Source organism: Symphalangus syndactylus, chromosome 5, assembly GCF_028878055.3.
Source record: "Symphalangus syndactylus isolate Jambi chromosome 5, NHGRI_mSymSyn1-v2.1_pri, whole genome shotgun sequence".
Classification (NCBI taxonomy): Eukaryota; Metazoa; Chordata; class Mammalia; order Primates; family Hylobatidae; genus Symphalangus; species Symphalangus syndactylus.
Genome location: NC_072427.2, coordinates 25,659,962 through 25,681,385, shown reverse-complemented (window position 1 = coordinate 25,681,385; position 21,424 = coordinate 25,659,962). Strand labels below are relative to the sequence as shown.

The 21,424-nt window shown below is 49.3% G+C and overlaps 1 protein-coding gene across 3 annotated transcripts in view; it reads left to right on the top strand.

Annotated features, from left to right (window-relative positions):
• Positions 1–2,140: 2,140 nt before the first annotated feature.
• FAH (fumarylacetoacetate hydrolase) overlaps positions 2,141–21,424 on the top strand; it is a 33,787-nt gene continuing 14,503 nt past the window's right edge. The window contains exons 1-8 of one of the 3 annotated variants that reach the window (XM_055277487.2): positions 2,141–2,159; positions 2,838–2,947; positions 7,866–7,976; positions 9,542–9,663; positions 10,197–10,246; positions 12,027–12,117; positions 18,112–18,209; positions 18,321–18,373. In XM_055277487.2, coding sequence (XP_055133462.1) covers positions 2,867–2,947; positions 7,866–7,976; positions 9,542–9,663; positions 10,197–10,246; positions 12,027–12,117; positions 18,112–18,209; positions 18,321–18,373 — 606 coding nt within the window. In that variant the 5' untranslated portion in view covers positions 2,141–2,159; positions 2,838–2,866. Of the gene's footprint in view, positions 2,160–2,588; positions 2,656–2,837; positions 2,948–7,865; positions 7,977–9,541; positions 9,664–10,196; positions 10,247–12,026; positions 12,118–18,111; positions 18,210–18,320; positions 18,374–21,424 lie in introns of those variants that run through there. The other 2 variants (XM_055277488.2, XM_063638639.1) reach the window with 2 other exon arrangements.

Below are 21,424 nucleotides of genomic sequence, written 5' to 3'. Positions count from 1 at the left end.
AGGTAGGGAAAGACTGAAAAATTGCATCTATGTAAAGTTTATAAGGATGGAAAAGTCATGTGCATACAAATGGAATGAAAAAAAAAACATGAAAATGTGAAGACTACGTTGGTTGGATTATGGGCAATCTCTTTGTTTTAAAATTCTTTTAAAATAATTGTTGTGATATACGTGGCCAACACATTCTCTTCCAAAAAATGAGAAAGAAAAAATACAGTATACTTGCAAGTTATTTCAAATGCTGTTTTCCAAATAGAGAACAGCTTTGGCGTTTTCAGACACTGTGTATAATTAGTGGGTTGGTTAAGTCTATTTTAAAACTATGAAATCTTACTCCCTCTTTAGCCATCTCATCCCCACACCCTTTCCTACACATACATCTGCCCCACCTCCTTTCCCTAAAATACTCTGGTTTTCTTTCTCCAAGGGTTTTATCATTTAGGCTTTTGTTAACTTGTATGTATTCAGTAGAAGCTCCTGGCCTAGCATCCCCCACACAACACAGGCTTCATAAAAAAAGGAATTAAAGATGTGAGTTGCTGGTGTATCCCCATGGCCTGGCATAGGGCATGGGCTTATTGGTTATTGCTTCGTTTCCTTTTGGTCAACAGTTTTATATTAATGACATGTATTTATGGAGCACCTATTCTGTGCCAGGTGTTTTGCTGGGTATTGACAGAGTTGCACATGGAATAAGAAAGCTGGTGGTTTTAATGGGAAGGGGCAGGGCAACTACAGAACGTGGAAATAATTCATTGCGTTGCAGCTGAGGACTAGCTTGAATTAGGCAGGTATCAGGTGCTCCCTGGAATGCCTCTTTATAAGGCCACCAAGTTGGGATACTCCCCTCTTCTTTTCCTCTTTCAGGAACCTACCAGAACAAATCAGACCACCTTCATTCCCTCCCAGGGCTGACTTAAAAGAACTGAAGCCAGTCCTTGGCAGAGCCACTCAGGGCAGGAGATGAGAGCCAAGAGGCTGTGCCCAGACTACGCTCCTTACTGAGTGATGATCACTGGTCACGCCTGGTGGACAGGCACCAGAGTCATCTCGGGGCTAGGAAGGGGGCTCAACAGCGCCGGGCCCTGCTTGCCGTACTCGCTCCTCTCAAGCCTTCTGGTTTCAAGCCCACTTAGCTCACATTATCCTGCCATCTTCCAGCCTCTTCTCCCTAAGCTGAAATGCAGAGCAGCCTCCCTAACTCAGCAGTCACTGTGTCACATTCCTCATGGATCTCCAGGGAACCCTTGCCCAGACTATCGTCTACTTTTCTAGATTTCAGCCGGCATCCGAGCTGTTTAAAAGTGTACCTGAATCACTCACACCAACAATAACACAAGGACACACTCTCCGATGTGTTCCAAGTGTCCTGGCTATGGCATGGTCTCAAAAAACTGCAGCTGACTGCACATGAGTGATTAGGTAACACCTTGAACCCACCCTAAGATAGTCTGCCTTTCCTTTCTTTCCTGCCTTCCTCCTTTTCTTTCTCCCTCTCTCTCTTTTCCTATTTCTCTTTTTTCTTTCCTTTCCTTTATCCCCCTCCCTTCCTTTCCTTTATCCCCCTCCCTTCCTTTCCTTTATCCCCCTCCCTTCCTTTCCTTTATCCCCCTCCCTTCCTTTCCTCTTCTTCTCTCCCTTCTCTCTCTTTCCACACACACATACTCTCTATATGCCAGGCACTATTCTAGATGCTTCACAAATATTAATTCATTCCGTTCTCCTATCAACTTCGTGAAGTAGGAACTATTATCATCAACATTATACAGAGAAGGAAGCTGAGGTAGAGAAAGTGTAAGTCACTTGTCCAAGGTTGAGCAGCTTGTCAACGTCATTTTACTACTGGCATGTGAAACAGGTGAGTTATATTTTTTAGAATATTAATTCTCATTAATTGAAGACTTCCAAACAGGCGTAACTGTCCCCTTCTCTGACATACAAGTGGAAGTGTCATAGCTGGACGGAGCGTCATGGTATGAAGGCAGAAAGGACGCGACTGGGTGTTCTTCTGAAGCTCAGGGAGCAGCTCTTGGGGAGAAAGTGTTTCCAGGAAGCGGACAAGAGTTCTGTTGAGCTGAAGAGCAGGGCAGCAGCCGGGGCGAGCGAGGCTGGAGTCATACAGGGCAGAGCCTTAAATGCGAAGCTAGGGTTTGCTCTCGGTAGGACCAGTTAGCTGCCCCGAGCGGGGGCTGGAACCAGATCTCCCCGACGTGGACTTGCGGACAGGGAGGGGATCTGGACGGGGGCGGGGCCAGGGGAGGGGCGGGGCTCGGGGAGTGAGGAGAGACTGGAGGGCCTGGGACTCGCGGGGACCCGGGCCAGGGGAGGGGCGGGGCTGAGGGAGGGAGGGAGAGACTGGATGACCTGGGGCTTGCAGGGCGGAGCCAGGGGAGGGTCGGGGCTCTGGGAGGGAAGGTGGGACTGGAGGACCTGGGGCTTGCGGAGGCGGGGCGAGGGGAGGGGCGGGGCTTGGGGAGGGAGGGTGAGACTGTGGAGGACCTGGGGCTCGCGGGGTCGGGGCAAGGGGAGGGGCGGGGCTGGGGGAGGGCGGACAGACTGGAGGACCTGCGGCTCACGGGGGCGGGGCCAGGGGAGGGGCGGGGCTCTGGAAGGGCGGGCGAGACTGTGGAGGACCTGGAGCTGGCGGGGGTCCGGGTAGGGGAGGGGCAGAGTTCGGGGTTCGGGGGCGGGGTGTTCACGGTGAGACCAAAAGTCAGGCAGGAGCCTCCGGGGTCCCTGCTGTGTCACCCGGGCAGGCCGTGGGGGCGGGCAGGGGGGCGGGGCCTGGCCTGACCACAGCCGCCGAGTTCAGTCCCGCTCCCCGCACGCCACCTTAGGCCCGCATCCGTGCCGGGTGCTCTCCAGCATGTCCTTCATCCCGGTGGCCGAGGATTCCGACTTCCCCATCCACAATCTGCCCTACGGCGTCTTCTCGACCAGAGGCGACGTGAGCAGTGGGGCTTTGGCTTCCGGGCGCGGGGAGGGAGTGGAGTGGAGTGGAGTGGAGTGGAGTGGAATGGAGTGGAATGAGGGGCGGGATGGAGGCTTGGGCCATTTTTCTCTTAAGATCCTTTCCGTGAGAGTGACTATGGGCTCGAGTCCCGCCTCGTAACTTTCTAGCTGTGCACGTTATTTAACTTTTCAGCTTCAGTGTCCGCAGGTTTGCTGAGAATTAAATGCAAAATTAAATGAATCGTGTCACTCTCCCAGACAAGCAGAGCAAGCAGGATTCTGTTACCGGAAGCTGGAGCACACAGGCAGGCTGCCTACTCCGAGGTGGTTGCGGTGTGTTTCTCTCGCCCGAGAGGCCAGGTCAGGGCTGGTGGTTCATCTCGCTGGATAGCCCCTAACCCTAGAATCCGGGAAATGATAACCTGGTATGCGTAGCAGGTCAGAGGGGCAAGCGCATTTCTTGGCTTAGAGTTGTGAGATCTAAGATGGCAAGTGTCTCTGCCAGGAGCTGAAATTCTTTCAGCTCCTGGTGTGGGCTCCCTGGCATTCCCCTACTGATCAGAAGAAAGAGGGCAGGGAAACAAACTTTGACTAAGTCGGTGTAGTCTAATTGGTAGAAAGAAGTATTTGAAAACTGGGGGTTTATCAGCAAATAGATAACAAGAGGGTCCCTAGGTTGGAAAAGCAGATTCCCTTGGATTTGTTGATGATATTTTTGGCTTAGATTTCTGCTCCCAACTTTAAAGGTAAACTCCTGATTCAGCTCTGTAAGCCATAGAACCCCAGAATCAGGAAATGTTTGCTAAACGAGGGGCCTGGCAGTTGGCTTCTTCCTGGAAAGTAGGGTCCCCTCCTTCCCCCATGGCTTGTCATTGGACGCAAGTGGCTGGCCTTTTGTGGGCCTGTCTGCAGTGAGTGCTTTGGTCTAGAAGAGTCAACTTGTGGTTTCATATCTGGCCAGGCTGACCAGATGTTGCGAGGACACAGAAAGTGGACACTCAATCCCCTGGAGGACACAATCTGAGGCACATTAAACCTTAACTTGTGATGGCCAACAACCTTTCTGCAGACAGAGCCCTCCCTCTGCCCTCCTCGAACACTTTGCCCTCGGCAGATGTGTCCTCCCTCACCTTTCCTGGGAGCACAAATCCATTAGACAGAAACATTTGTGAGAGGCAGGCACACCCCAGTAGGGGGCTCTGACTTGCTTTCTCAGGGGAATCGAATTAATGTCCGTTAGAGTGTGGCTAGGTGTTTTCAGACACCGTGTCCTGCTGTTTCAGCATCAGAATGTGCAGGGCAGCCACTACGGATGTCTGGAAGAGAGAGCCCCATCCCGCTGTTCTCTGATACAGTGCTGGGGGTGGAGAGTTGGCCCTTTGGCCTTCCAGCTGAACGAGCCTCTTCCGAAGCTTTCTCTGCAGGCATTGGACATTCCAACGGTGATGGCTGCCTTGCCAGGCAAGACTAGTTGCCAAGGCAAAACCTCTCTTCCCCCATGTCAGCAGTCAGCCTTTCCTAATTTGAGTGGAATAACAATGAATCCAGCCATCACTTGATTCATTTTTTTTATTCAGCGAATGCTTATGAACCCCAACTCTGGTCCAGACTTTGCCTGGGCTCCAAGTTGGCATCGGAGACACAGGAGATGCCTTCCTTCCATTTCTGGTTGCTCATGGACTAGTAAGGTGTACAGGGGTGCTCTCTGTGAAGGTAGGGGTGGTGGCCTCTGAGAACGGGATTGTAGTAGTGTGGAGCTGGTTTTGCCGGGTGCCTTGTTAAAGTCCCCGTGGTCTGGCCGTGCCGCTGCCTCTTGGCCTCTGCTCTCTCCAGCCACATTGGCTGCCTTTGAGTCTCTGAGATGTGCTAAGAGCAGCTTCCTGCCTTCAGGCCTTAGCACATGTTGTTCCTTCTGCCTGGAATACTCTTCCTTCTGCTCTCTATATGCTTGGCCCCTTCTCACTCTTTGGGACTCAGCTTAAATGTCACCTCCTAAGCACCCTCTCTGAATGAACTCCCTGCTGCAGCCCAGCCTTGGTTATCTCTCACCACACCCTGTGTTTCCTTTTGCTTCTGGAGAGAAGAAACCAAGTCACTGTTCCCAGGGCCTCAGCAGCCTTTGTGTAGTGCTGGTGCTGAGAAGATGCTCTCTAAATGTTTGTGGCATGAATGGCGTCTGCCCTGTGTCTGTTCTTGTGGTGAGAGATTTACAGATATTAATTAAATTCTCACAATAAACCTACTGTGAAGTTAGTGTCCCCATTCTACAGATGAGGAAACTGAGGCCCAGAGAGGCAAAGCATCATGCTCCAGATCTCACAGCCAGTAAGAGGCAGATATGGGGTTGATCCCCACATCTGTCACGCTCCCTAGGGTCTAGCCCTATGGGGCTTAGCAGGTGTTCTCCCCGTGTGCGGAAATGAGAGATTGTAAGAAATAAAGACACAAGGCAAAGAGATAAAGAGAAAACAAGTGGGCCCGAGGGACCACTACCACTGAGACACAGAGACCGGTAGTGGCCCCGAATGGCTGGGTGCACTGATATTTATTGCACACAAGACAAGGGGAGCAGGGTAAGGAGGGTGAGTCGTCCGAGTGATTGATAAGGTCAAGCAAGTCATGTGATCATGGGACAGTGGGCCCTTCCCTTTCAGGTAGCCGAAGCAGAGAGGGAAGGCAGCATATGTCAGCATTTTCTTCTATGCACTGATCAGAAAGATCAAAGACTTTAAGACTTTCATTATTTCTTGTACCGCTATCTTCTAAGAACTTCCAAGAGGAACCAGGAGTACAGGAGAAATATGAAAATGGACAAGGAGTGTGACCATTGAAGCACAGCACCACAGGGAGGGGTTTAGGCCTCCTGATGACTGCAGGCAGGCCTGGATAATATCCAGCCTCCCACAGGAAGCTGGTGGAGCAGAGTGTTCCCTGACTCCTCCAAGGAAAGGGAGACTCCCTTTTGCGGTCTGCTAAGTAACGGGTACCTTCCCAGGCACTGGCGTTACCGCTTGAGCAAGGAGCCCTCAAGCGGCCCTTATGCGGGCATGACAGAAGGCTCACCTCTTGCCTTCTAGGTCACTTCTCACAATGTCCCTTCAGTACCTGACCCTATACCTGCCGGTTACTCCTAGGTTATATTAGTAATGCAACAAAGAGTAATACTAAAAGCTAATGATTAATAATGTTTATACTAATGATTGGTAATTGTCCATGATAATCTGTATATCTAATTTGTATTATAACTGTATAGCAGTATAGCTACAGTTTGTGCCTTCAGTCTCTTGCCTCGGCACCTGGGTAATCCTTCGCCCACACCAATCCCATGCTTCCCCCTCTATGTCAGGCTGGGAGTTGGGTAATGCTTTCCTTTGGACAACTTTATATCAGATATGACCAACTATTTTAAAACAGAGGCAATGCACATTCATTCTCTTGAAGTTAGACAAATGCAGTCTTCCTCCTTAGTTTGTTTCTCTCAAGTTGCAGATGGGAAACTGAGGCCCAGAGACTTGTCCAAGATGATAAGATGGTGAATGAGGGAGCAGACTTGGAGCCCAGGAATCCTGGGTCTGACCTGTGAACCCCCTCCAGTTTTGTGCTGAAGAAAATAACTCCTAAGGTTGAAAGTATAGGGACTCACTCTCTCAGACTTTTTCTGGGTCCTCAGGTCATAGTTTGAAGCACAAGTTTGAAGCTTCTAAGCTTTGTTTGCATTTGAGGCAGCAGGCAGCTGCACTTGTGACCCCATTTTGGAGGTTGCTCACTGGTGGTGACTCCTTCTTGCCTTCAGCTGGGTGTGGGGACCAGGGTCAGAGATGTGGTCCAAGGGTCCGCCCTGCACATTCCCTGAATGGAAAGCCACTTGGATCCAGGTGGTTCAGCTCTTTGCCTACTGCAGCAGATTTGCCATTTTCAGGAGGGGAAGACTGAGGCCCAGGGAGTTGGCAGTGGGGCTGAGAATGAGTAGCTAAGCTCTCCAGGCAGCCTCTTCTAGGGTAGGCTCTGCTGGGACCTCAGATGAGGAGTCTGGCTCTGGTCTACCCCAATTCCACGAGCTGACATGCATGGAGAAATGGCCACCTTTTCTCAGCCCACCCCAATGAGCAGCCAATGGAGATAAGGCCAGCCAATAATCCCACCACTAAGCTCGCCGGCACTGAAATGGCCAAGCTGATGGTTCAGGAGAGCTGGAAGCCTGGCTCAGGACAGAGCTCCAGGAAGTTGAGTCTGCAAACATGCCCTCGGGTTCTTGTTGACGAGCAAAGCTCAGGGTTGTGGAGACAAAGACCGGGACTTCACAAATATTGAAGACATCTTTGTTGATGCTGGGGTTTTGTGGTGCAGAAAGGAACTTGCCTTGCATGTTCTGAGCCGTCTGGCTTCCTGAAGCTCCCTTACAACCTGAGCTCTCCTCCATTTGAGCTACAACAGAGCTCATTCATCCAAGCCACCCAGCCCTCAGCACTGTGCGTTGGGCACTCGTGCTCCACTGCACAACTGGATTACCCTAGTCAAGGCCTAGGTTAAACCTGGAAAATAATCCAACATCCTGGTAAGGTGGTGAGCTCCTCATCACTGGAGGCATCTATGTAGTGCCTAGGGAACTTTGCAGGGGTCTTTGCCCAGGTTAAGTGGCTAGGACCAGGCTGACTGCTCTTCCCCAGTCCAAGGGATATTTGATTTATTTCCCATTCAGGGAACACAGATTCTTTTTCCTTTTAGTCCTGGAAGTAGAGATGGCACAAGGGAGCTGGGGCAGGATGCTGAGAACATAGTTCTTCAGTCTGTTCTGCATACAGGGCCACCTAAAGGGGGACCCACGGGCTCTTCAGTAGACAGGCTTTCTGAGTAAATGAGCCAAGCCCAGCCAGGGGCTTTTTCTGGTGCTGACCTTGTCGTCTTCCTCCTAGCCAAGACCGAGGATAGGCGTAGCCATTGGCGACCAGATCCTGGACCTCAGCGTCATCAAGCACCTCTTTACTGGTCCTGTCCTCTCCAAACACCAGGATGTCTTCAGTCAGGTAGGACATTGTGAAACGACTTGTCCCTGACCTCAGTGGCACTTACTGTGGATGCCAACAGGAGAATGCTCCTTGCGTTCCATTTCCGATAGAGGTAATGCCATCGGAGGTCTCAGAGGTTATACTTGGATAAGGCTGCGGTTGTTTTGAGACAGACAAACTGGTAGGAAGTGGCCTTGGGACAATTCAGGGTGGCTTCTCACCTCAGGGCGAGTTCCTAGGTGAAAAAAGTGTCAGTGTCTGCAGTCCTGGGTCGTTCCTAGTTGTCTATGAGATGAAGCTCTTCAGGAACTCTGGTTACTTTCCTTGTCAGGCTGTTTGAGCCTGTGCCTGTCCAAGGGCTGTGTGGGCCCCCAAGGGAGGGAGCTATGAGCCCTGCCCTCCATTTCTGCGGAAGCAGCCACGGAGGAGTCAGCCTGAAGTACATGTTCACATGGGATGGGCATGAATTTGCTTCCCTGTAAACGGTCAGCTACTTTGATATAGCATCTTCTCATGGCATGGGTCAGGAAGGCGGGTGGGATTTATGGGTACCTCTTGTGTGCCAGGAGCTTCGCACACATCCTCTCCTTCAATCCTCCTGACCACCCTCTGGCACAGGAATTGGAATTCCTATGGCGGCCTGAGCATCTAGATGGGGACCTGAACTTCTGGAATGAGATGTGGTTTTCCCAAGCTGCACAGCTAGAAGTATCAGAGCTGGGACTGGAATTCTGACTCTTAGAACCTACAAGGGCTTTTTCTGCTATGCCTCTTCTTTTTTTAAATTAAAAAACCTCTCGGCTCACGCCTGTAACCCCAGCACTTTGGGAGGCCGATGCGGGCAGATCGCTTGAGGTCAGGAGTTTGAGACCAGCCTGGCCAACATGGTGAAACCCCCTCTCTACTAAAAATACAAAAATTAGCTGGGTGTAGTGGTGCACGCCTGTAATCCCAGCTACTTGGGAGGCTGAGGCAGGATAATTGCTTGAACCTGGGAGGCAGAGGTTGCAGTGAGCCGAGATCACATCAGTGCACTCCAGCCTGGGTGACAGAGTGGGAAAAAAAACGATTTTTTTTTTTTATAGAGATGAAGTCTCACTATATTGCCCAGGCTGATCTTGAACTCCTGGGCTCAAGTTATCCTCCCCCTCGGCCTCCCAATGTGCTGGGATTACAGGCATGAGCCATCACACCTGGCCCAAAACCTCTTCTTAACTGATGTGAAAGGAATTAGTTTAGGCTGTGATCACTCTGCAGACTGGAGTGTGCCTCTACTGGAAGAACATGGCCACCTTCAACTGTGGGCCAGGCCAAGCTTAGCACAGTTGCTGTGCCAGGTAGCAGCTCCTGGGCTTGGACAATTGTGTGCAGGTGCATGAGGGCATGAGGCAACGTCAAGAGAGGATATGCTTTTCTCCAGATTGATGAATAAATGACAAAACTAAGAGCAGAGGTCCTGAGAGTTTGAGTGAACAGGAGAGAAGTGGCAGGGGCTGGCAGGCTGGCTGGCCTCCCATTGGCAGGAGGGATACTCCCTGGGTTTTCCTGTGCGTGATCTTCTTTCTCCGTGTTTTGGGTCTTAGCCTACACTCAACAGCTTCATGGGCCTGGGTCAGGCTGCCTGGAAGGAGGCGAGAGTGTTCTTGCAGAACTTGCTGTCTGTGAGCCAAGCCAGGCTCAGAGATGACACCGAACTTCGGAAGCGGTGAGAAGCATGTGGTCATGGGGGAGATGAGGGGATGCAGCAGAGGAGATGAGGGCTGTGTGGTTGTCAGTGCCATTCTGAGTCACAGCTTGGCAGCCTTAGTGTGGCCAAGTCAGACCTGCCCCCATCCAGCCGCTGCCTGAGCTGCATATTGATGGGAGGGCTTTGGGAGGGACTGGGATTGCCTTGTTGCCTGGACCGGAGCTGCCCAAGCTAGGCCAGGCCAGGCCCATTGGCCCTCTCTCTCACTCAGCTGGTCCTCATTAGCATCATCTGTGCCCTCGTCTGGTTTCTAGAGTAGGAAAGAGTTTCCACTTGTCTAGTCCCATTTCCTAGGGTAGAATATAGAAACGGCTTCAGTGGGTGGATGTCCGCTCAGCTGTGAAAGGTTCAGCATAACTCTGGCCCCAGGCCAGCCAGGAGGTGCCCACTGGAGATTGTGGATAGTCTTGGGGATGGTCTGGACTGAGCCTGTGGGTGAGACCGTACTTTGCTGCCTACTTGACTTCGAAGCCCCTGGTTCTGTCTTTCAGTGCATTCATCTCCCAGGCTTCTGCCACGATGCACCTTCCAGCCGCCATAGGTGAGTGCAATCTCTTCACCAAGACAAGAACGGAGCAGCTTCTTGGGCCAAGAGGGCTTGCCAGGTGCTTTGGTTCTGCATCTGGGTGGAGGGTCCCTGCTGGAGGTGGGGGGAGATGGAGGAGGGGCTCTGGGGCTGTTACCCTCTCCTCATCACTGACCTTTCTCAGCACCCAGGCCCGGCATTCACTCAGGCTATATCTTGCCTCAGGTAGTGAGTTGCAGACTGCTCAAGTTCATGACTAGCTACATGGCTCCCTGCACAGCAAATTGCCCTCCTTCCCCCAAAGGCTATGGGACAAGTTCTCTGAGCTCAGTCTGTGAGTCAGCAGTTTTGAGGAAAGAGGCCAGAGGGCTATGAAGGGCCCCAGTTTGAGCACATGGCAGGATGTCTGGTTGGACAGTCATTCAGGAAGTTGGAGCTGTTGAAACTCTCAACCTGAAGCAGAGAGAGGCTGGCTCAGCCTGCGGCCCAAAGCACAGCCCACTTCCTTGTGCACAGGCCTCCTTTGCTGGGCTACCCGGGCACCTGTGAGCTGAGGGGCCGGTTGACCCTGCCCTGGGGTACATTGCCTCTCTGGAACAGCTCCTGCTGTCAGGGGAGAGTCCTTTGCTGCTGGGCTGCTTGGGCTAAGCTGACTGGAGGATGGGGTTGGGGACAGGGGCCGAGTCACCTGCCTCCTCCCAGCCCCTCTCACTCCCCACTCCTGTGCACTCATGGGACTGTGCTGTTTTTTTGGCAAACCAGCTGTTGTGCAAACCATATGTCTTTCAGGGATATCATGTCTGGTTGACTGATGGTGCCCTTTCTTCTTTTTTTTTTTTTTGTTATGGATTTATTATTTTGAAAAATCTCTCAGCTATTACTTCTGTGCATTGGGAGCGAAGATGGGAAGCAGCAGCTAAGGCTTCACCTGCCCCGTGGGCTTCTCTTCCTCTCCTCACCCTTCACCATGACTGTTGCTAGTCTAGGCTGTTGGTATTGATGAATATCCAGCATTTTTTTTTTTTTTTTGAGGAGACATTTAGGAAGATAAAACAGGCAGACTGTCCCAACTGGTTTTTCTTTCAGATTTTTAATTCTCCGAATGATAGATATGCCTACAGCTTGCTGGCCAGTCCGTTCAGTTCATCATAATCAATATGCATCTGCAGCGTGGAAGCCCTTGTCCTTGGCACTCGGGCAGAGTCCAAGAAAATGAGGACTGGGCTGGGGCTGTCCTGGAACGTCCACCATCTAGCAAAGATGTGCACACACATAACCAGAGCACCAGTGGGAAGCGAAGCCTGCCCCAGAAGGATTCAGGGGAGGGGATTTGGAGGGGGAAGAGATCCTGCTAGAGAGAGCAGGGAGGGCTTCAGGGAGGAGTGGGCCTCAAAGAGTTGCCAGGATTTGAACACACAGGGACAAGGGAGAAGTCAATCAGTATAGGCGTGGTGGGGGAGCCTGTGGGAACTTGGGAATGGCAGTTGTGTGTGGTAAAAGTGGGGAGCCTGAGAAGGGGGTTGGTATAGCCACTTGGTGTTCACATTCCACTGTCAGTTTCAGAAAGTCTGGACTCCTGATTTCTTACTTGTTTCTCAGCTGAGGGCTCTAAGAACAAATCTTCAGTGAGGATATTTTATATTGCATTTGTGCTGTCACTGCTGGCTGCAGGCTGAGCTCTGGGTGTATAAACAGTATTGTGTGCACACTCATGGCGCCAGTGCTTGGAACAGTCCATTCTCCTTTCTGAGGCATCTGGGTTGCTGATGGGATCTCTTGGGTCTTTCCTCTGCAGGAGACTACACAGACTTCTATTCCTCTCGGCAGCATGCTACCAACGTCGGAATCATGTTCAGGGACAAGGAGAATGCATTGATGCCAAATTGGTATGAACTGGGCCAAATGTTTGCATAAGTTCAAAGTCTTTCTTTTCATTTCCAGCAGCATGTTTGTCTCAGGAGCTGCCAAGTTCTTCTTAAAGTAAACTGGGGAGGAAAAGCAGTTATGATGTTGCAACCTCTGGAAACAGTGGTCTCAGCTTCTGGTCTCCTGCTCAGCTTGGCATAGGACTTGCTGTGGGATCGAAGGGCAAGTCCCTTAAGCTTCTTTGGACAGCAGGGGTCGGAATTAGATTCCCTTAATCACTATGCTCCTTCTGGAGTCTTTCATTTCTAAGCTGTGTATTATCATACTATGGGCAAGTCTTAGACTCTAGCATGCTGCATACTTACATTTTCTGATGAATGAGAATCCTCAGATGTGCCCAGTACTGTATATTCCTCAACATGTGATCGGTTTTATTCATTTGTTTGATCCTCATAGTAGTTCTGTAATGTCACAAGGCCATGATTGTAAGCCCCATTTTACAGACAGGAAAATGGGCTCAGAGAAGGATCAACTTGCTTGAGCACAACAGGGCCACAGCCTGTCTCCCAGCCCCCCAGATCAGGCCATTGACCAAGCTGAGGATGCAGAGCTGGGGTCCTTGCCCTTTGTTCTGTGTTGTCCCCTGGATGTGATGGTTCCTTGGAACTGAAGAGGGCCTGGACGCAGTGGCAGGCATACACCCCAGGCCCCGGTGCCATCAGTCACACACAGGAGCTGGGTTAGGGATGGGGCTTTACTCTCTCTCGAGTGTCTCCAGTAGGCTATGCCATGAGGGGAGAGTCTGTTAGAACCGAGATGAGGAAGAAAGAAAGGGAGAGAGAGCAGTTCCAAACCAGAGATGTTGAGCAACAAGGCCAAGGTTGCAGAACAAGGCAGGGGTGAATCTGAGACCAGAACCCAGGCTCCAGGTTCCAGGCTCCCACGTGAGATGGGCAAATATTTGAGACTCTTGCACTGTACAGGCTCCAGCCTGTATTTGTCCCCAGCCAGCTTCAACCTGTCTATCTGAGTGTCCTTGGCAGTGATGACCCAGTGGACTGCCCAGCCCCAGAAGAGCTGGCTGTCACCTGTGTGCCAGGATCCCAGTGGCCAAAGGGCAGGGGCACCAGGAAGTGAGAGGAGAGCCAGGACCTGGGAAATGAGTGTTGACTGTGTCTGAAACTGAGTGTGGGGGCCGCAGCCATCCTTGCCCCATGTCCTTCTGCAGAATAAGAGCAAATAGGCCTTCTCTAGCCATATTTGATGCAAGATGGCCCGCAGCTGTGACTTTTTAGCTTTATGTACATAGTCTTTATTATAAAGGTAACATATATTTACTGGAATTAATCCAAACACTACAGAAAATATGTAAAGTAAACATTTACAATTTAAAATGTGTCTACTCTTTGACCTGCAATGCTCACTTTCATGCATTTATCCTACAGAAATAAAAGCACCAGTGGGTTGTATCCAAGAGCAAGGATGTTAATTAGCAGAGTTTCTAGTGGCCCAGAACTGGAAGTAATCTGAATGCTTACCAGTGGAGGAATGGTTGAAAAATTGGTCTATTCACAATATGAAATGTTTTGCAGCTAGTGGAAAATTTAGATCAAGAGAGATGTACATTGATCAATGTTAAGTGAAATAGGTAAACTATAGGCAATTAGGTAAAGTGTGTCTCACTTTTATAAAAAAAGCACAAAAAATATTTATGTACATACACACTGTATTAGTTTTTGTTGCTGCTGTAACAAATTACCACAGACTTGGTGGCTTAAAACACAAATATATTCTCTTCTAGTTCTGGAGGCCAGAAGTTGAAAATCAGTCTTACTGGCTAAAGTCAAGGTGTCAGCAGGGCTGGTTCCTTCTGGAGGCTCTAGGAGAGAACCCATTTCTTTGACTTTTCAGCTTTAGAGTTTGCCTGTATCCCTTGCCTTTTGACCCCTTCCTCATATCACTCCAACCACTTGATTCTGCTGTTACATTTCCTACTTCCTCCTTCGACCTTGCCTCTGTCTGTAAGGACCCTTGTGATTACATTTAGGGTTCACTCAAATAACCAGGGACAGTATCCCTATCTCAAGATCCCTAACTTAATCACACCTGCAAAACCCTTTTTGCCATGTAATAATATCCACAGGCTCCAGGGATTAGGATCTGGATATCTTTTGGAGGGCTATTTTTCAGCTTAACACACACACACACGCATGTGCACGTGCACACACACACACTTATGCATACATTATTTCCATAGGCTGGTATGAGCATAGAGAAAGGCAAAAAATATTAAACTCCAGATTAACATTGCTTTCCTCAGGGGGAGTGGCTGGATGGGGAGAGATGACTAACTCCTTTTTTTCATCTGAATTCTTTGAAATATTACATGCCATGTAATTGCATGCAATTGAATTTTATAATTTAATCCAACAAAGGAACCAAAGTGGGTTAAAAAGGGAGCTCTTCCTCAGCCACTCACCAGAGACAACTACTTTGAACAAGTTGGGTGTGCCGCCTCCTGTACTTTGCTCCAGGTTACACATGCATGACCACATGTATGTACACATACATATGCATTTTATTTCTTTACTTAACAAAACGAGGCCATGCTGAAATTTGCTTTTTTTACTTAATCATTAACATATCTCCATGTAAATAAGTTTAAATCTATCTCAGTCTTTTACAAAATAAGTTTTTTAGGGGTAGGTAATATAAGACAATTACACAGTAAAATATCATTTTTATAAAAAGATACAAAAATACAGTAGGGCTGGGCGTGGTGGCTCACATCTGTAATCCCAGCACTTTGGGAGGCCGAGGTGGGTGGATCACAAGGTCAGGAGTTTGAGACCAGTCTGACCAACATGGTGAAACCCTGTCTCTACTTAAAATACAAAAATTAGCGGCCAGGCATGGTGGCTCACGCCTGTAATCCCAGAACTTTGGGAGGCTGAGACGGGCAGATCACCTGAGGTCAGGAGTTTGAGACCAGCCTGGCCAACATGGTGAAACCCTATCTCTACAAAAGTACAAAAATTTGCTGGGCATGATGGCGGGTGCCTGTAATTTCAGCTACTTGGGAGGCTGAAGCAGAAGAATCACTTGAACCTGGGAGGCAGAGGTTGCAGTGAGCTGAGACTGTGCCATTGCACTCCAGCCTGGGCGAGAGAGCAAGACTCCGTCTCAAAAAAAAAAAAAAAAATTAGCTGGGTGTGGTGGCAGGCGCCTGTAGTCCCGGCTACTTGGGAGGCTGAGGCAGGAGAATTGCTTGAACCTGGGAGGTGGAGGTTGCAGTGAGCCGAGATCACGCCACTGCACTCCAGCCTGGGCGACAGAGCAAGACTGTGTCTCAAACCCCACCCCCCACCCCCCCCCAAAAATGGTACAGTAATAAAAGTGTATAGAAATATAGAGAAATGAGGACCATGCTAGTTTCCTCTAGGGTGAGGGGCAGGAAGGAAGGGGAGTGAGACCAGGGAGGGATCCCAAGAATGCATTGGACTTGATAAGTGAACTGTTGTTTCTTTAGCTCCTTGGTGGTGTGTGGTGACTTGTGTTATTACATGTTTTTTTTTTTTTTTTTTTTGTGAGACGGAGTCTCGCTCTGTCGCCCAGGCTGGAGTGCAGTGGCGCAATCTCGGCTCACTGCAAGCTCCGCCTCCCGGGTTCACGCCATTCTCCTGCCTCAGCCTCTCCGAGTAGCTGGGACTACAGGCGCCCGCCACCACGCCTGGCTAATTTTTTGTATTTTTTAGTAAAGACGGGTTTCACCGTGATCTCGATCTCCTGACCTCGTGATCCACCCGCCTCGGCCTCCCAAAGTGCTGGGATTACAAGCGTGAGCCACCGCGCCCAGCCTATTACATGTTTTTGTATATCATAAATATTACGAAATAATTTATCAAACATTTAAAAAATTAAAAGCAACAAAAACAGTCAATATATATATACATGGTTGAGAATTCAAAAGGTACTTAAGGGTAAACAATGAAAAAAACAGAACTCAACCACCTATGGGCCACCATCCAGTTCCCTTCTCCAGAGATGAAACTGTTAATCGGTGTCATACATATATTTTCTTTTTCTTTTTTGTTTTTGAGACTGGGTCTTACTTGGTCACCCAGGCTGGAGTGCAGTGGTATGACCTTGGCTCACTGCAGCCTTGACCTCCCAGGTGAAGCCATCCTCCTGCCTCAGCCCACTAAGTAGCTGGGACTAAAGGTGCATGCCACCATGCCTGGCTAATTTTTGTATTTTTTGTAGAGATGGGTTTTCGCCATGTTGGTCAGGCTGGTCACAAACTCCTGGACTCAAGTGATCAGCCCGCCTTGGCCTGCCTTAACCCCACGGAGTGCTGGGGTTATAGGCATGAGCCACCGTGCCCGGCCTTATACATTTTTTCACAGATGTTTTTGCATACTCTGCCAGTTTATCTATACAGTCATTTCTCTATTATTAGTTTAAAAGAGTGTTTTATAAGTGATAGAAATTAACCCTTTGTTGCAATGCATTGCAAATATTTTCTCCCAGTATCTTATCTTTTTTCTTTGTTTGCCAGTCTTTCTAGATACAGAGTTTTGCATTTTCTTTCTTTCTTTTTTTTTTTTTTTTGAGACAGAGTCTCACTCTATCGCCCAGGCTGGAGTGCAGTGGCACCATCTCAGCTCACTGCAAGCTCCACCTCCTGGGTTCACGCCATTCTCCTGCCTCAGCCTCCCGAGTAGCTGGGACCACAGGCGCCTGCCACCAAGCCCGGCTAATTTTTTGTATTTTTAGTAGAGACAGGGTTTCACCTGTTAGCCAGGATGGTCTCCATCTCCTGACCTTGTGATCCGCCCGCCTCGGCCTCCCAAAGTGCTGGGATTACAGGCGTGAGCCACCGTGCCTGGCCTAGAGTTTTGCGTTTTCATAAAGTCAGGCATGCCAATCATTTTCCTTATGGCATTTACTTTTGTGTAATGTTTAGAAAGGCTTTCTCCACCCCAAGAATTTGGAAGTTTTTTGTGTTTTTGTGTTTTTTTTTTTTTTCTAGTGCCTGTAATAGCCTTTCTTTGTACATTTAGATCTTGAATCTATCTGGATTTCCTTTTATGTGTGAGGTGTGGTATGGGTCTGTATCCATTTCCTGGGGCTGCTGTAAGAAAAAGCCACAACAACAGGAATTTATCCCCTCAGTTCTGGAGGCCATAAGTCTGCAATCAAGGTGTCAGCAGGGCCATCTCCTCCTGAAGCTTCTAAGACCGTCCCTGTCCTTGCTGCTTCCAGCTTCTGGGGGCTGCAGGCGTTCCTTGTAGCTACATCACTCCAGTCTCTGCCTCTGTCTTCACGTGGCCTTCTCCTTCTTTCTACATCTTCTCTTCTCTTCTGTCTCTTATAAGGACATTTCTAATTGGATTTAGGGTCCACCTGGATAATTCAGGATGATCGTGTCTCGAGGTTCTTAACTTGATTACATGTATAAAGACTCTGGGAGTTAGGACATGGCTGTATCTTTTTTTTTTTTTTTTTTTTTTGAGACGGAGTCTTGCTCTGTTGCCCAGGCTGGAGTGCAGTGGTGCAATCTCGGTTCACTGCAACCTCCACCTCTCAGGTTCAAGCGATTCTCCTGCCTCAGCCTCCTGAGTAGCTGGGACTACAGGCGTGCACCACTATGCCTGGCTAATTTTTGTATTTTTAGTAAAGACGGGGTTTCACCAGGTTACCCAGGCTGTTCTCGAACTCCTGGCCTCATGTGATCTGCCCGCCTCAGCCTTCCAAAGTGCGGGATTATAGGTGTGAGCCACTGCGCCCAGCCCAGAATTTTCTTCCTTTCTGAGGCTGAATAATATTCCACTGTATGTATATACCACAGTTTGTTTATCCATTCATCCATGGATGGAAACTTGCAAGCACCTTTTGATTTTTGAGCCATGTGTATATGGCAACTCTTTGTTTCTAGTTTTTGAAGTTTTTAAAGTTAATTGACAACATATAACAGCTCTGATGCCCTGCGTTCTCTTGTCTTCCTTTCTCAGGCTGCACTTACCAGTGGGCTACCATGGCCGTGCCTCCTCCGTCGTGGTGTCTGGCACCCCAATCCGAAGGCCCATGGGACAGATGAAACCTGATGACTGTAAGTGACCCCAGTGTCCAGGCCCTGCTAGTGCCCAGCTCTCTGTTCCCACACAGTGAGTTCTGTGGCCTCACTCACAGCACCCTTTTTTTTTTTCTGGTGTTATTCCAGCTAAGCCTCCTGTATATGGTGCCTGCAAGCTCTTGGATATGGAGCTGGAAATGGTAAGTGAGCTTGGTGTTTTATTGCCATGGGATCTATAGACACCCAGCAGGAGAGCCCTCTGGGATGGCTCCCTGCACCATGAGCCGCCCATTCCTGTTCTCTTCAGCCACATTGACAGCTGCTCTGTGTCCCCACCTGGCCATCAGAAGGACAGTCGATCCTTATTACTTGCAGATTCTGTATTTGAGAATTCACAACTATTTGCTAACATTTATTTGTAAGTCCGAAATTAACATTCACAGAGCTTTTGTGGGCATGTGTGGACATGTGCAGAGCAGTGAAACATTTGAGCTGCCCGGTGAGCCTGTTCCTAGGTGAGGCTGGACAAGGTGTTACTCTGCCTTCTTGTGTCAGCTCATGCTGTAAACATGTGTCCTTTGTAGTCTGTTTGGTGCCATGTTTTTTGCATATCTGTGCTTTTTTGGCAGTTTCGCTGTTATTTTTATAATGGCCCCAAGTGCAGTGCTAAAGTGCCGTCTATTATCCCTAGCACAGGAAGACTGTGATGTGCCTTATGGAGAGAATATGCGTGTTAGTAAGCTTTGTTCAGGCAAGTTACAGTGCTGCTGCCTCAGCTCAATGTTCATGAATCAACCAAATATATTACATAAAGCATTTTTAAGCAGAAACACACACAAAACAAGGTTATATAATTAGGTTTTGATTAGTTGATAAAAATTTCCTGACCAAAGGCTTGTAGGAACCTAATCCTGTGTTTCCTCTAGGAACAGTCATTCCATATTTGCTAATTCTGTGTTCATGGTGACTTTAAAAAAAATAATTACCTGGCCGGGCATGGTGGCTCACACCTGTAATCCCAGCACTTTGGGGGCTGAGGCGGGTGCATCACCTGAGGTCAGGAGTTCAAGACCAGCCTGGCCAACATGGTGAAAACCCGTCTCTACTAAAAATACAAAAATTAGCTGGGGATGTTGGCGGGTGCCTGTAATCCCAGCTACCTGGGAGGCTGGGGCAGGAGAATTGCTTGAACTCAGTAGGGGAGGTTGCAGTGAGCTGAGATTGCGCCACTACACTCCAGCCTGGGTGACAGAGTGAGACTCCATCTCAAAACAAAAAACAAAAAAAAACCCACAAATAATAATTACCACGAGTGAGAATAATCAAGTGTATCAGCCCCATGGCTGGGCCTACACAACATCAGAACTGTGGTTACTTTAGGGCTGCATACTTTCTTATTTATTTTATTTTTTTTTTTTTTTCTGAGATGGAGTCTTACTCTGTCACCCAGGCTGGAGTGCAGTGGCACTATCTCGGCTCACTGCAAGCTCCGCCTCCCGGGTCCACACCATTCTCCTGCCTCAGCCTCCCGAATAGCTGGGACCACAGGCACCCACCACCATGCCTGGCTAAGTTTTTGTATTTTTAGTAGAGACGGGGTTTCACCATGTTAGCCAGGATGGTCTCGATCTCCTGACTTCATGATCCGCCTGCCTCGGCCTCCCAAAGTGCTTGGATTACAGGCGTGAGCCACCGTGCCCAGCCAGGGCTGCACACTTTTTTAAATTAAAGTTTTTATTTTGAGGTCATTGTAGACTCACATGCAGTTGTGAGAAATAGTACAGAGATCCCAATACACCTTCACGCAGTCTCCCCCAGTGGCAACATCCTTCATAACCATGGTGCTCTATCACAACCTGGATGTTGATATTGGTACAGTCAGTCTCACCACCTGAGGATCCCTCATGCTGTCCATTTTTCAGAGGGGACACTGAAATCTGGGCAGCCCCTAAGGTGAGGGGACCAGGGCAGTGATGGGAAGGAGGAGCTGACCTGGGGGAGGCAGTGCTCCGGGGACCTGGCAGTGTCTTCAGCATCTGCTGGGTTGTCTGATGCCCAAGGTTGGAGTCAGGCTCCGTGTGGGAAATGCAGACAGGCAGATGGAGGGGGCTTTTCCATAGTTAGCACCTACAGTTTTAGGCGTTGCCTCAGGAAGCTCTGAGTGCCTCATCACTGATGGTGTAGAAGAAGCTGTCATGGGGCCACCGAGTCAGGCTGAGGCAGTGGGAAGCCCTGGTTGGTGGAGGCAGGCTGGAAGGCCAGTCTGCTTTTCTGGAGCTCCCTGTCTCTCCTGGGCTTCCCTGTGATTTCTCTGGATTCAGTCCAGAGGAGGGAAATGAGTGGGCACTGCAGAAGAGCCCGTGGATAGCAGGGCATTCCCTGCCAGCCCTCTGCCTCCTCCTGCCTTAGCAAGGGTACCATGTGAGACTTCGGGAGGAGGACTCCCAGCTGAGATTCATCAGAGCAGGGCATCTGAGCCCTGGTTTGGGGCCATGGTCTTCTCTCTGGGAGAACTAAGGACTCTGCAGGCAGATGCTTCACCTGTTGAGAGGGAGAGAGAAAAGACAGAGTCAGTGTGTGGAGAAATGGTTGGGGCAGAGAGCCCAGGTCACCTGGACTGAAGGTCGTGGGATTCTCCATAAGATAGTGCTTTTGGGTTCTTTTTTTTATCTTGATGAAAAATTTGCAATGTTTAACTATTGTCACAGAACAAATAAAATGGTGACTAAGTTTTGCAAATGTCATGGCTGAGTCTATGGTTTTCAAAGAGATTTTCCCAAATTTTTATTTCTAATGATGTCTGGCTAATCTGTTGGTTCATGGACATCACGTTGGCGCTGTTTTTCTTTGGAGGTAGTGGGGTGACGGATTGGGGTTAGAGGCCATGGGGTGTGCTCTCTCTGGTACTATTTGCCGCATGAAGGAGGCAGTCTTTTGGTTTTTCATTTTTCATTTTTAAAATTTTAATTTTTTAATTTTTTTTATTTTTTGAGACAGGGTCTTGCTCTGTCACCCAGGCTGGAGTGCAGTGGCCTGATCTCGGCCCGCTGCAGCCTTGACCTCCCTGGCTCAAGCAATCTTCCCACATAAGCCTCCCAAGTAGCTGGGACTGCAGACACGTGCCACCATGCCTGGCTAATTTTGTTTATTTTTTGTAGAGGTGGGGTCTCACTATGTTGCTCAGGCTTGTCTCGAACTCCTAGGCTCAAGTGATCCTTCCACCACAGCCTCCCAAAGTGCTGAGATTATAG